Source organism: Sinocyclocheilus anshuiensis, unplaced genomic scaffold (assembly GCF_001515605.1).
Source record: "Sinocyclocheilus anshuiensis isolate Anshui unplaced genomic scaffold, SAMN03320099.WGS_v1.1 scaffold2168, whole genome shotgun sequence".
Lineage (NCBI taxonomy): Eukaryota > Metazoa > Chordata > Actinopteri > Cypriniformes > Cyprinidae > Sinocyclocheilus > Sinocyclocheilus anshuiensis.
The window spans coordinates 607,582-620,999 of record NW_015546037.1 but is presented as its reverse complement, the minus strand read 5'-3'; the positions used below and the strand labels follow the sequence as shown (position 1 = coordinate 620,999).

Genomic DNA, 13,418 nt, shown 5'->3' with positions numbered 1-13,418 from the left:
GAGAGAGAGCCTAGGAGAGAGAGAGAGAGAGGGGCGCACACACACACACACACACACACACACACACACACACACAAAGGTCCAGGTTAATCTTATATCCAGGAATCAGCTACTCATTGTTTTGCTGTTGTTTCTCATGTGTCAAAGTAAGCATTCACAAGGTGAGGTATCATTGAGGTAGCTTAATAATTGCAAGATGTCAATCAAAGATATGACTGATGAAAGGGGAGAAAGAAAATAAAGAACTGCTAGAAAAAGGAATCCTGAAATGCAAAGAAAATTATGTTATCAAATCTTGGCTAGATTTAACTCAAACTACATTCTTTAGTTTTTAAAAATCAATTTGTAAAAATGTAACCTAGACATTGCAGCAAACAGAAATATCTTGACTTAACATGAATATATGTGTGTGAAAAGCCCTATTTGCTAATATGTATCATGATTCTGTGTAAAATCACATGGTATCATCTAAAATATGCCTGAATATTTAACCTGATTAGGTGTACAGCAAAAAAAATCAATTTCTTATTCAGTATTTTTGTCTTGTTTTCCAGTACAAATATCTAAACACTCATAAATCAAGGCACATTTACTTGAGAAGCAAAATGGCTTAATATACTAATAAGTCTGAAAAATGTATCAAAATTAAACAAATTTAGGCCTAAAACAATAAATAAATATCTGGCAGTGGCTATTTTTCTAACCACATTGGCCGATTTTTTCACTTAATTTTGATACATTTTGCAAGACTCCTTATTGTATATAATTTTGCTATTATTTTGTAAATATGTCTTGATTTAATAATGTTTAGATATTATTTTGACTGAAAAACAAGACAAAATAAATTTTTTGCAGTAATAAAAGAAAAAAAAGTATGCGTATAAAAGCAAACTTAAAAGGAAAGGAATAAAATATAAAAGGAAACTTAGTTCCATCTGTAAATATGACCAGTGTCACGCCGTCAACTGAAAGCCCATCATTCATAAGTTAATGAAATCTCGTATGAAGACAAGCAACAATATGGTTATGTGGCAATGACTCTGTCTGCAAAGAATCTGTGCAAATGAATGACATTCATACACAAGGAGCCAGTGTAGCATCAGATGTCCACAGATTGTGGTACGCTAGAGGTAGAAATGACATTATCAGCCTGGAGTTAATCCATTGAACAGGACACATAAAGAGAGATGTGTTTTTATCGCCCTGTGACCAGATCCGATCACATGAATAACATGCGCCGCAAACACGCACATGGCTACGGTCTACTGGGATTTATCATGTAATGGATTCCTTCATGAAGTTTAGGTTAAGATATACAGAAAATCTTCATGCGTACTTCATTGACAGGGAGCAGGGGTTATATTGGGCCAAGGATCTGGAATGGTACCTCCGACTGAACAGTGAAAAAATAATTATTAGCATTTTGTCAATCTAATAATATTTGTAATCAGTGTGTCCTCATTTCTGGTAGACATCAACTAAACATCATCAAATATATATATATATTGAGGCAGTTCATCTGTTTGTTTGTTTATTTTTTGTGTGTGTGTTTTTGTGTGTGTGTTTTCTTTTTCTTTTTAATTTAGTGGGTGGGTTTTTACGCTGATTGTTTTTCTTTTTCTTGGTGTTTAATAAAACCTTAAAACCATAAATAAAATAATAATAAAAAATAATAAAAATGGTGCCAGAATGGTGTAATTATAGAATGTACGGAATGAAAAGTTAAGTAAAATCGTTCATGAATATTATCCTAAATTTCTGTCTGTTACATTGTTTTTATTGTCAATCAAAATTCAAACTGTTACTTTTTTTTTGGTAATTTAAATTAAGCTGAAATAAAACAAAACATAAATATTCGATGAAAAACTTAAACTTGAAATCTTAAAAACTTAATTTAAAGTATTAAAATTATATATATATACTTTTATTCAGCAAGGATGCATTAAATTAATCTGGCAAAAGATTTTCATTTCTAATAAATACAGTTCTTTTGAACTTTCAATCAAATTTGTAAAAAATAAATAATAATAATAATAATTCAAAACTTATCATGTTTTCTACAAAAATTTATAATTACAAGAAATGTTTCTTGAGCACCAAATCAGCATATTAAAATGATTTCTAAAGGATCATGTGACACTGAAGACTTTAAATGAGAAATGTGTAAATTTGCCATCACAAGAATAAATTACTTTTTAAAATACATTAAAATAGAAAATAGTTTTTTCTAAATAATGTCACAATATTACTATTTTTACTGTGTTTTGATCAAATTTATGTAGCCTTGGTAAGCATAATTATATTTAATCATTTATTTGATCATTATTCTTTTCCCTAGCTATTATTTTTTATTTCCAGTAAATATATTAATATAGCAAAATTCTACATTGAAACTGTCATGTCTTATCTTGTTTAAGTTCACCAGAAACACCACCAAATTTTTGGGGATTTCCTAACCCCGAAATCCCATTTTAACCCCTGGCGGGGATCAAGGTCAGGTCAGATTATGCTAGAATTCGAAGATTTAAAGCAAACCTCACTCATCTTCAGCTAGCAATTTTCCCCCATTAGGAAAACATCCAGAAGTGGAACATTCCCTCTCCGGGAGAGAAGCCGGAGGGCAAGTTAACATTTGTTAAATGAAAATGTCACAATCTGCTCTTATTTACAGTTTAACCTGAAGCGTTGGCATCCAAACAGCCTCACGCTCAGGCACTTTCATTTAGTGCGCCTGCATGATATTTACAGACACATTTAACTTGTTATACAAGTGACTGGTACACTAGTCTTTGTCAGCTTCTCTAGCACACAATCTAATATCATTAAACAGAGTGACACATTGAAAAAACATTGTGCTACTGGAGTTCTTTTTTCTTTTTATTATTATTTCAGTGCTTTGCTTTTTAGTGTCAGACTAATTACTCACAGTCGTCTGGTAGAGAGAGACAGCACAAATAAAAGAGCGGATTAAACACACATTCCTGCTGTCCTTTCCATAAACACACCCCACTGAGAAACATCACCAATTAAATCACCTGGCAGCCACATCAGTGCAGAAGTACACACACTACACAACATCTCTGCCTTCTCTTCCTCAATAATAACACAGGTGACTAATGTTCATACTGCTGGTTAAAATGTCAAAGGAATAGTTCACCAGAAAATCTGTTGTTGTCATCCTTAATGTAGTTCTAAAGCCAAAAGGAGAAACATTTTACATTAAAAAAAGGACAAACACCATAAAAGTAGTTATGGTGTTAATAAACAGCTTATACATCATATTTCATCATATATATATATATATATATATATATATATATGGAGCATAATACACCTCCATACAAATTCTTCAAAATGTCTCCTTTTGTGTTTCTCAGAACGAAATAGCAGGTAACCATACAGATTTTGATTGACACGTGTTTGAAATTTCATTTTGATTTTTTGAGGTGAACTTTCCTTTTACGAACATCAGATTTTAATATGCAAAAGTGTAGAAATGCAGCATGTGGAGCTGATATGAGGTGCTCTTTGCTCACCTTTCCAGGTGCGAGCCTTTTGCCAACTTTCCATCACCATGACAAGCACCACCAGCAACCAAAAGGCCGTCTCCTGCCCCCTGATGACCAAACTTCCCCGTCAGCGGCTGGTCAGCAAGGACGGCCGGAGCCTGATGCGAGGCAGTGCCCCGGGCTCCAGAGAGACGTGGTTCGGGGCCCTGCGGGACATGTGGGGGACGTGGCTGGCGCTGCGGTGGCGATGGGTGGTGCTGGCGTTCTGTGGTTCATTCCTGCTTCACTGGCTGCTGTTCGCGGTGTTGTGGTACCTGCTGGCCCGTGTCAACGGAGACCTGGAGGTGCCTGATCATGACTCTCCACCGCCCGGTCATGTGCTGTGTGTCAAACACGTGACGGGCTTCACTGCCGCCTTCTCTTTCGCCCTCGAGACGCAGCTGACCATCGGTTACGGCACCATGTACCCCAACGCTGACTGTCCGACTGCCATAGCGCTGCTCGCCCTGCAGATGCTGCTGGGACTCATGCTGGAGGCCTTCATCACCGGTACACACCACACGGCAGTCTTCTACTTCACTGCATGAAGCCTATATAAGAGATACAACTTTCCTTGGAAATATAGATTTTAAATTAGTTTAGAGGAATTTACAAGAATATTCCAGATTCAAAACAAGTAAAGCTTAATCAACAAGCACCTGCCATTCAAAAAAAAAATCAAAGCTGCATTAAAAAAATTTTACAGTGAGGATTTAAAAGCGTAATGACGAACCTACATTTTATATATATATAGCAAGTAATATTTTATTGATTAATTTTATTTATTTACTGAATTATTCTATTTGCAGTTTTTTAGTTCCTTTTTATTCTATTTTCTAAAATGCTAATTTCCTATTTTCATTTTATTTCATATATATTTTAAATTAATATTTTATATTAGTTGTTTTTATATTTTTTCAGTTTCAGTTTAATTTAATTTAATTTTTAACGTTTTTGTAATCTTGTTATGTGCTTTTGTCATTTATATTAGTTTTTATTTTTACAAATATTTCTATATAGCTTTGATTAATTTTCATTTAAATAATTCTGTTTGTAGTTTTTTAGTTCATTTTTATTCTATTTTTTTAATTTTCAAAATTCAGATTTTCAATTTTCATTCTATTCATTCTAGCAAATGCTTTATTAAAATTATTAGCACCTCAAAAAAGAAAAAAAAAACTACCTCTTCTATTAAAACATATTATTTGAGTTGTTAATCTGTTTAAATCTTCATTTTTTTCATACTTTTCACAGATCATTTTTTGGTGTAATACACAGAAAGGCCAGTAAAAAATCCCACTAAAATCATGTTAACATGGATATTTATTTATATACACACACACACACACACACACACACACACACACTGTATGTATTATATATATCAGATGTTAAGTAAAATGTTTACCAACCAATGTGTGTGTATGGGTTTTACATTAAGGATTTTAAACTGCTTTTCAACCAGAAAACATATAGAATAAGCACATAACTCAGGCATTTCCAATGCTTAAACCAGATATCATCATACTGTATATCTGTTGATTTTTTCAGCACGTTGCCCTGTTTATAGGTAAACCAAACTGTAACTTAAAGTCTGAAGTCAACATATTATTAACTCTTTATTATTACCTATAGTTACCTCAGAAAATCTCACAATGACCTATAGATAAAGAGTGTAGAGTCAGTCATGGGACTGAGTTCACACGCTTTAAGCAAAGCACCAGTAAAAGACTCTTTGATGAGTATATACTAAATAAAACTTATCACGAATACTTTGCCTCTGAACTATAGGGTAAATGCAAACGCATCACAATTCTGGCTTTGTAAAGCAGACAATCCTGTTACTGAAGCCCTCAGGAGAAATGCAGAAGGACCTGTAGATGCCCTGCTATTGAACTAGAAAATATAAATGGATGTAACAGTATGCACTGAAATCAGGGGTACTTGATCCTACTTTAGAATTTTAGTTTATTAAGCCACCCATAAACACAAATACTGTAAGTGAACTTACAAATGCAGCCAGAAAGAAGCAGCATAAACTTTCCAAGATGGCAATGTTATCAAGGGGCTCTGTAATACCCTTAGAAAGCCATCCGTTAACATTCCCATTCATCTTGATGGGATGGGTTTTAATAATGGGTTTCTGTACTGGTGGCCCAGGAGTGAAGTACACAATCTGCATGCTGCCATCTTGGCTCAGTTCTGCAGACAGGTTTTGTGAGCCAATCAGTTGAGCTGCAGGTGTCATGTGACTAATCACTCTTTTATAGCAAATATCCGGTTCTTTGATACCAAAGACAGCAAACAGGGAAAAACCCATGCATACTTTTTAAGAACATTTACTAGAATATAATGAAACCTTAGCTTACAAAAAAATGTATTGGCTGTCAAGTGAAGAAAAAAATGTAGAAAAACGTGTAGTTACAGAATCTACCAGCAGGGGCTGACTGCTCAGGTAAACCAGTCAAACCAATGGCCACTTTAGGAGTTTTGACCAGGATTGCACAAAATTCAGAATTTAAGAATTATGTGTGAACAGGAAGTTTAGTTGGAATGACAGGAAGTGGAATTCACTAATCACAATTCATACAATGGCAACAGATAATTGTATTTTGGGAAATTACGTTTTTTTTTTCCATTCTTGCCCATGTATATATAAAGTAGGTAAAAAAAAATAAATAAATAAATACATTTTGTGACATTTCAAACTAATCCATCTGTTTCTAAACAATTTATAGATTTAAAAAAAGAAAAAATTCTCTCTTCTCAGTACATTTGTGGCAAGGTTTGTCTTGACAAACTTACCTTCTCTAAAAATAAAGTATTATTATTATTATTATTATTATTAGCATTTAATTTATTTACCTTATTAGTTAAATCGTTTATTTTGGAGTTTTATTTGGCTTCTTTATCATCAAAGTTTGTCCAGATATATATATATATATATAAAATTAAATGTACAAATTTCTATTGCTATTATTATTATAAAGTATTTTCTTATTCAATCATTTATTTTGCAGATTTATTTAGAGCATTTTGTTTTTATTTCAATTCCTTTTCATCCAAATTCTTTTTTCTGTCACTGCTCAGGTGCATTTGTGGCTAAATTCTCCCGCCCTCAAAAGCGCTGCGGTGGGATCCTGTTCAGTCCTCAGGCCGTAGTGTGTGAGGTCAGAGGTCAGCGTTGCCTGATGTTCCGCGTCTGTAACCTGCTTCCACGGCCGCTGGTGGACGTGTGTGTGAGCGCCGTTCTCTACGAAGAACGTGACGACCACGAACTCCACCAAACCGCGATGGAATTCAGCGTCGATAACCTGGAGTCACGACCTTGCCCTCTTTTCCTGTCACCTCTGACCTTTTATCATCCTTTAACTCCAGCCAGCCCTCTAAACAACACTCCAAGCACCAAACACTTCGAGCTGGTGGTGTTCCTCACCGCTTCTCAGGAGAGCACGGGCTCCGGCTACCATAAGAGGACGTCCTACCTGCCCGATGAGATCCAGTATGGCAGCTGCTTCACCAAGGTGACGTCTCGGTACGGCAAAGGCTGTAGCAAAGCCGAAAGCATGCGTTATTTTGACACGCAGCCCTGTCCGCTCACGCTCCCAAACACACACACCGGCGACACACTGGAGAAAGAGCACGTGGTGGTCCAGATCAACGGAGAAGGCAGTGACCGGGTGGAGTAGCAGTGCTTTATTTTTATGCAAGGGTGTATGATTTCATAAGAATTCTCTGCTCATGAAAAGGGCATTTCATTTCTCAACACAACCTCCAGTTTATGACTTTTTATCCCAAAAGACAACCTCAGTTAGTTATGATCTGATATGTCAACCCGTCCCGTTAGAAACCCATCAAAACCATTTTTGCTGCTACGGACACATTTGTGTTTTCCAGAGCAACACAGATGAGTGATGGCTGCTTAAGATCTTGTTGGCAATAAGAGGATTCTCCAATAATTGTAAGTGACCCTGAATCCACTGACACCACAAAACCACCAGTTTAAGCCCTTATTTGTTCGGCGCCTGGACAATGTCACTGCGGTACCTGTAATGTATGTATCTGTGTCAGAAGGGCCCGTTTTCAAAATATAAATTATTAAAGCGCTACACACAGTGCTGGGTAGATTCCTTACAAATTGTAGTCCGTTACTGATTACAAATTACATGATGGAAATGATAGTTTGTAATGTAATCTATTGGATTACACATATCAGATAATGTATTCAGATTACTTTTAGATTACTTTTGACCTAAAATATATTCCATTCTTTGTTGTCAACATCATGAAATGTTTTAAACATTACATTAAGCCAGGGATTTGTGAATGAACTACAGGGGGTTTGTGAATTGATGAAAAGCTGGAAGACTTTCCAAATGTATAAACGCAGTAGAATTAGGAATAGATAGGAAGACAGAAAAATTTAAGAGAGAGCGAAAAAAGAAATTATGGCAAATCAAATTATGAATAATTTACTGCCATTGTGTGAATATGTAATCATGTAAACTATAAAAAAAGTAACTGTAATCCGATTATGAGCATTTTAAAATGTAATATAATCTAATTACAAGTACTTCATTTTTGGAATCTGATTACATCGTCCAGATTATTCTGTTACTACCCAGCACTGGCTACACAGACAAGGGTCATCCTTGTCCATAAAGTATTTTAAACCAACTATATGTTATGGATAGTTCAACCAAAAATGAAAACTCTGTCATCATGTACTCTACAGAAGTGGATGTTCATTTATTCATATAGAGCGTTGCCGTGATGATGTATTTTTGTAGGCCAACTCGGAAGTTCACTCTGGTTCCCTCGACAAAAACCCAATAGCATTTTTCCACAGTTTTTTGGATTATTGCATAAATGGAAGTCGGTGGTCAGCAAAAGTTTATTATTCTTACACCATGGTCGCATGACTTGCACCATTAAGCTTACAACAACTCTTTCAGTCTTTATTTATAACATTTTCCCTAAACGTCTGAGTTAAAATAGCTTGCAATAGCGTGATTATAAACACAGAGGCTGTAAAAGCAGACTAGAAGTGAGAAGATAAGTTTATCTGTTTGGCACACTGACGTTTAATGTCGTGATCAGCCTCTGTAGTCTCATTTAGACACTTGTTAGCGACCTCCTTTTTGAAGTGAAAGATTAAAAAAAACTAAAAAACAAAGGAGTATTACTAGAGGATTTTTATGTCGTAGAGTAAAATATCTTGAGCTTGTGTTAACCACAGACTTAAATTTAGGCATTTAACCAAAAACCCAATCAAAAAACCCACTGGCTTCAGAAACCAGAAGTCAACCAAATGCTTGTTTCTGGATTTTGGCCTACAAAAATATGTCATCCCTGCAGCACTTATTATTATTAAACACTCAATGGAAATAAAATGACCTTTTTTTATATTTGGTTGAACTATACCTTTAAAGTGTTCATTAACACCCCTATTAAAGGTGGGGTAAGCGATTTCTGGTAGCCAATGTTGACATTTAAAATCACCAAAACATAAACACCCCCCTACCCCAAAAGGGTCTCGCCCCTATTTTGATAGCTCCGCCCCACACATACATACGCAACCCAGGCAACGATTAGTTCTGTGAAACAAAGCAAAACCAATGTTACACCGTGTCTACACCGGACGCGAGCAGTGCGGTGCGACAAAATACTATAGAACTCCTTATAATCAGTGATGCTGTCTACAGCATAGATATATATACATATCTATGGTCTACACTGGATGCAGCGCGGCACGACACGACAAATCCCCGACAGAAAACTGCTGCTGCGTTCTATTTATGACATGTTGACACAAATTTCAAATGATTTTCAATGGTAGCTTTGTCACATCCAGTGTACTAGACAGACTTTAGCTGTTACGGCGCAGACACGGTGTTACTCACCTATCGAGAAGAAACAAAGCAACTTCGGCGTCCGATCGCAGGCCTTCCGCTCCTTGAGTTCTCTCCAGCGCTGGAAATCTGATCCGATATTTACACGGGTCCTACATCTTGCCAGCACGTTCTCCTGTTTTATTGTTGGTTTCCTCTTTTCTGATCATTTGGAATGAGGATAAAAAGATTTTTAAAAAAAACATGCAAATAAGTTCAAACATCAATTATATCTACTATATCCTGAATATTATGAAATTTAAGATGGCCGCCTCTGATGACGTCATAATATGCAAATTAGACGAGTATATTTACACCCCACATAAACTTTCAGTCATGCCCAACATTTTTCTAATTTACAGTAGATCTCTATCTTTAAGCCCTTTCAAGCCACAAGCTTTTGAAATCTTGATGTCAAAATCCAGCATTTTTCCCAAAAATCCCTAGCGCCTAAAGGGTTAAGCCTTCTTTTGTTCCGCAGACGTTTTTCCTCTTTTGTTTTTTATCCGCCATCTCGATCTTTCTGTCGCTCGGCTCAGTTAATGTCCGTCCCGTGCACTGAACGCTCTCCTCCACATCATGAGTAGACATGCCCCTTACTGCTGATTGGCTACAAGTTTGTTTTGCTATTCGGCCGAATCAGTTTTCTAAAGCATTTTTGAAAAATCGCTTACCCCACTTTTAAGTGCCTACTGACAAACTTTTTTTTTTCCACCAAAGTCATGAAATGGACTTTTGGATGAAGACATTGAATATTGAACTGAACATTAACAGTGATGTAAATAATAAAGTATATAGATAAATAGATTATTTACTAGATTATTTTTGGGAAAGAAAATCTCAATATTATCAGTGCAATGCAATCTATGCAATAAAACAAATAAAAAATGAGCACAATCCTATTGGTGGCAGAACACTATGATTTTTACTCTGTAGGTGATTATGCACATGTACTGTCAATCAGGAAAGACTGACTGCTTTCACTTTATTATTATATGTGTAAAGCATGATTGTTAAACTCTGGAAGGCTGGAAAAGCATTGTATTAATTCAGTTTCCAGCAAACAGGCCACTAATCAAATTCTTTCAAGCTAACTGATCTGTAAAAGAAATGTCTTTATTTTGATATGTGGAACACAAGACTGGATTAAAACATCTGTGAAAATGTTGTGGTTGTGTTTTTTAATCCTTACAGAACATTGTATGCTTTATTAGCAGTAAATATTACATAGTTAACACAATTTATGTCATCAAACCACTTATTTTGCATGTTTTGTTGACCAATTCCTGTGCTGCCATCTAATGGCTCTTTAGAAAAAAGACATGCCACTGATACAACAATTATTACATTTTGCACATATGGATATATATATATATATATATATATATAGGGCCTATAATAGTATATAGTAGAGTTAGACATGCAAATGAATAAAATTATATAATATAATAAACTGATAAATATATTGCAATATAATGTAGGTATAATATAAATATAATGTAGGTTCACTGAAATGTAATTTTAAAGTAATTTTAAAAAACATGCAAAAAATATTTTTTTGAAAAATACAGTGATTTAATGGGCTTTAGTTAAAAGGAGTTACAGGTAGATTTTATGAACATCTGATCAAATACAATTAACCAAAAATTAACAGCAATAATTAGCTGACGAATATGTAGAAAACAGTTAACAAAAAAAGAAAACGGAACAAAATACATGATTAAAATCTATAAAAAATAAAAATATTTTCTTTATTAACTTTATTTCCATGGTTTCTTTTTTCTCAGTTGGTCATAATCAATATTTAGTCCACGACACCATCTTTGCATGTATTTAAAATTATGATTAGCACTGAATAACTTTACAATAAATGTTTTTGCTTCTAAAAATATATAGTTGCTTAGATTAAAATAGAAGCACAAAAAGAAAGAAAGAAAAGAAAAAAGAAAAAGAAAAAGATCTAGTCTATTAGAGTTTAAGTCCTACATTAGAAGTCTCCTGAAATTTCACTGGCGTCATCTCGTCTTCTCCACAGCCATCACCCACGAAACAAATTCCTCATGCATATTTCAGGACAGCTGTAAGCGGCTAATAACGCTAATGCTACTTGTTCAGTGTTCGGCTGTGGTTTTGATTACACATAGGTGTGAGGTTGGAGAAGCAGTGTGTGCATGCGTGTATGTGCTTGTGTGCAAGTAAACTGCTCTCTAAAAGGCGTAGATCTGCTGAACTATAGTTTTAGGAGCAGAATGTGGACTGCAGCTCTTTAAATGCAGCACGCCGTTGTTTTCTTTCCAGTTCCATCTTCTTCTTCTCTTCTTGTTCTTCTCGTATCTCTGCTTCAAACTTACTGCGCACAGACAGAGCCTGAACCTACCAAACACACACAAAATACATGTCATATGCCTACAACATAAATGTAAATAAATGCATTGCTATTGCTGTTGTCCATCTAAAACTATTTATAAATTAATTTCTTAGGTGTGTTCACTAAACTTGAAGCTGAAGACTATATAGCAAAACTAAAAGTACCAAAAACTGTTTTCATTAACTGAAATAAAGTTAAAATAAAGCTAAAATAAAATAAAATATTACATGAAAAATGTAAACTTAAAAAACTTTGAAATGTTGCCTTGGCAATTAATTAAAATAAATCAGCACTAAAATTTCTCCAACCACAACTGGAAAAAAAAAAATCAATAACATTTTTATGTTAACATTTATTTAAATAATTAAAAAAAAACAACTTTACAAACTATTGAAAATGACAAAAGCACATAACAACGTTACGAAAACGTAAACTATAATTCAAATAAAAACTGAAATATAAACATACAGAACTATTAATATTATATAGTAATAAATCAATGGGGAAATATTAATAAATATTATAATTGTGTATAAAATAACACTTGCCATACAGGGTCTATAATACTATATAGCAGCATTTCCCAAATGAGATTAAGATCATGAAAATGCTGAATAAAATTAAATAATAATAGAATAGAATAGAATAGAATAATAATTATTAAAAATATGTATACATAATGTATACATAATAATACTGAAATACAATTAAACTTAAAAAAAAACAAATTTTGAAATGTAACTAAAATAATAACCCTAACCTAACCTAAACATGCAAAAATTGTTGCAAAAATTCGACACTTTATTTAATACAATAAATCATATTTTGAAAGGTTAACATTATTAAAAGTATCAGAATGTACTTTAAGTAAATAATTTAGGACATAGAGGTTCAGCTAAAAAACAAAAATCTGTGCTTTTTATAGTGTAACAACTGTCCTCTGTAATATTTTTTTATTGTGTTCTTTGAAGATTTCAGACTTTCATGTACTTACACTGTATGACCACAAGGGGGAAGCTATGAACATGCTTGCCCATGCATCAAAACACACACAAACATAAAAACCCACAAACCTTTGCCTCAAAGAAGTCCCTCGCTCCAAGAACGCCTTCGGTCGAGACGTCGATCTCTGAAAGTCGAGCGAGAGCCATCAGACCGCTCTCTTCCTGCAGCTCACCTGCGGCGGCCCTCCGGAAGATCAACAGGAACTGACAGAGATGGACAGATTACGATTATAGGGAAATTTCAATGGCTTAAAGGTTATCAACATTTCTATGCAATTCTAAAAATAAACACAAAAGATTCTGATATCGGTTGCCATGTCAGCATATATAAACCATCAATTCAGCTTTGTTTTGATTTCCCAAACTGAAAGATACAGCAGATCTTTCCTTTTAACAGCTACACAGTATATACTAAAGAGTAGATTCTTTAAAATGTAATTTTGGTTGTTAAAATTTAAGTGCAATTTTATGTAAATTAATTTTAGATCATGTCCAAACAGAACTGATTTCATTGAGGGGAAGGGAGAGGTCAAAAGAGTGACCTTATATCGGGTTTCCCCCCTTTCTCTGCACAATCTGTGTGTGTGTGTGTGTGTGTGTGAATCAG

General features: G+C 34.5%; 2 protein-coding genes across 2 annotated transcripts in view; one reads left to right on the top strand and one right to left on the bottom strand.

Annotated features, from left to right (window-relative positions):
• The window catches only part of LOC107698859 (inward rectifier potassium channel 13-like), a 10,451-nt gene extending 2,449 nt beyond the window's left edge, over nucleotides 1-8,002 (top strand). The window contains exons 2-3 of the mRNA XM_016499987.1: nucleotides 3,545-4,058; nucleotides 6,639-8,002. Of these exons, the coding sequence (XP_016355473.1) occupies nucleotides 3,575-4,058; nucleotides 6,639-7,237 (1,083 nt within the window). The 5' untranslated portion in view covers nucleotides 3,545-3,574 and the 3' untranslated portion in view covers nucleotides 7,238-8,002. The remainder of the gene's footprint in view (nucleotides 1-3,544; nucleotides 4,059-6,638) is intronic.
• A 3,376-nt stretch (nucleotides 8,003-11,378) lies between these two features.
• The window catches only part of LOC107698858 (EF-hand domain-containing protein D1-like), an 8,840-nt gene continuing 6,800 nt past the window's right edge, over nucleotides 11,379-13,418 (bottom strand). The window contains exons 3-4 of the mRNA XM_016499986.1: nucleotides 12,881-13,015; nucleotides 11,379-11,812 (exon numbers count right to left, since the gene is read on the bottom strand). Coding sequence (XP_016355472.1) covers nucleotides 11,678-11,812; nucleotides 12,881-13,015 — 270 coding nt within the window. The 3' untranslated portion in view covers nucleotides 11,379-11,677. The remainder of the gene's footprint in view (nucleotides 11,813-12,880; nucleotides 13,016-13,418) is intronic.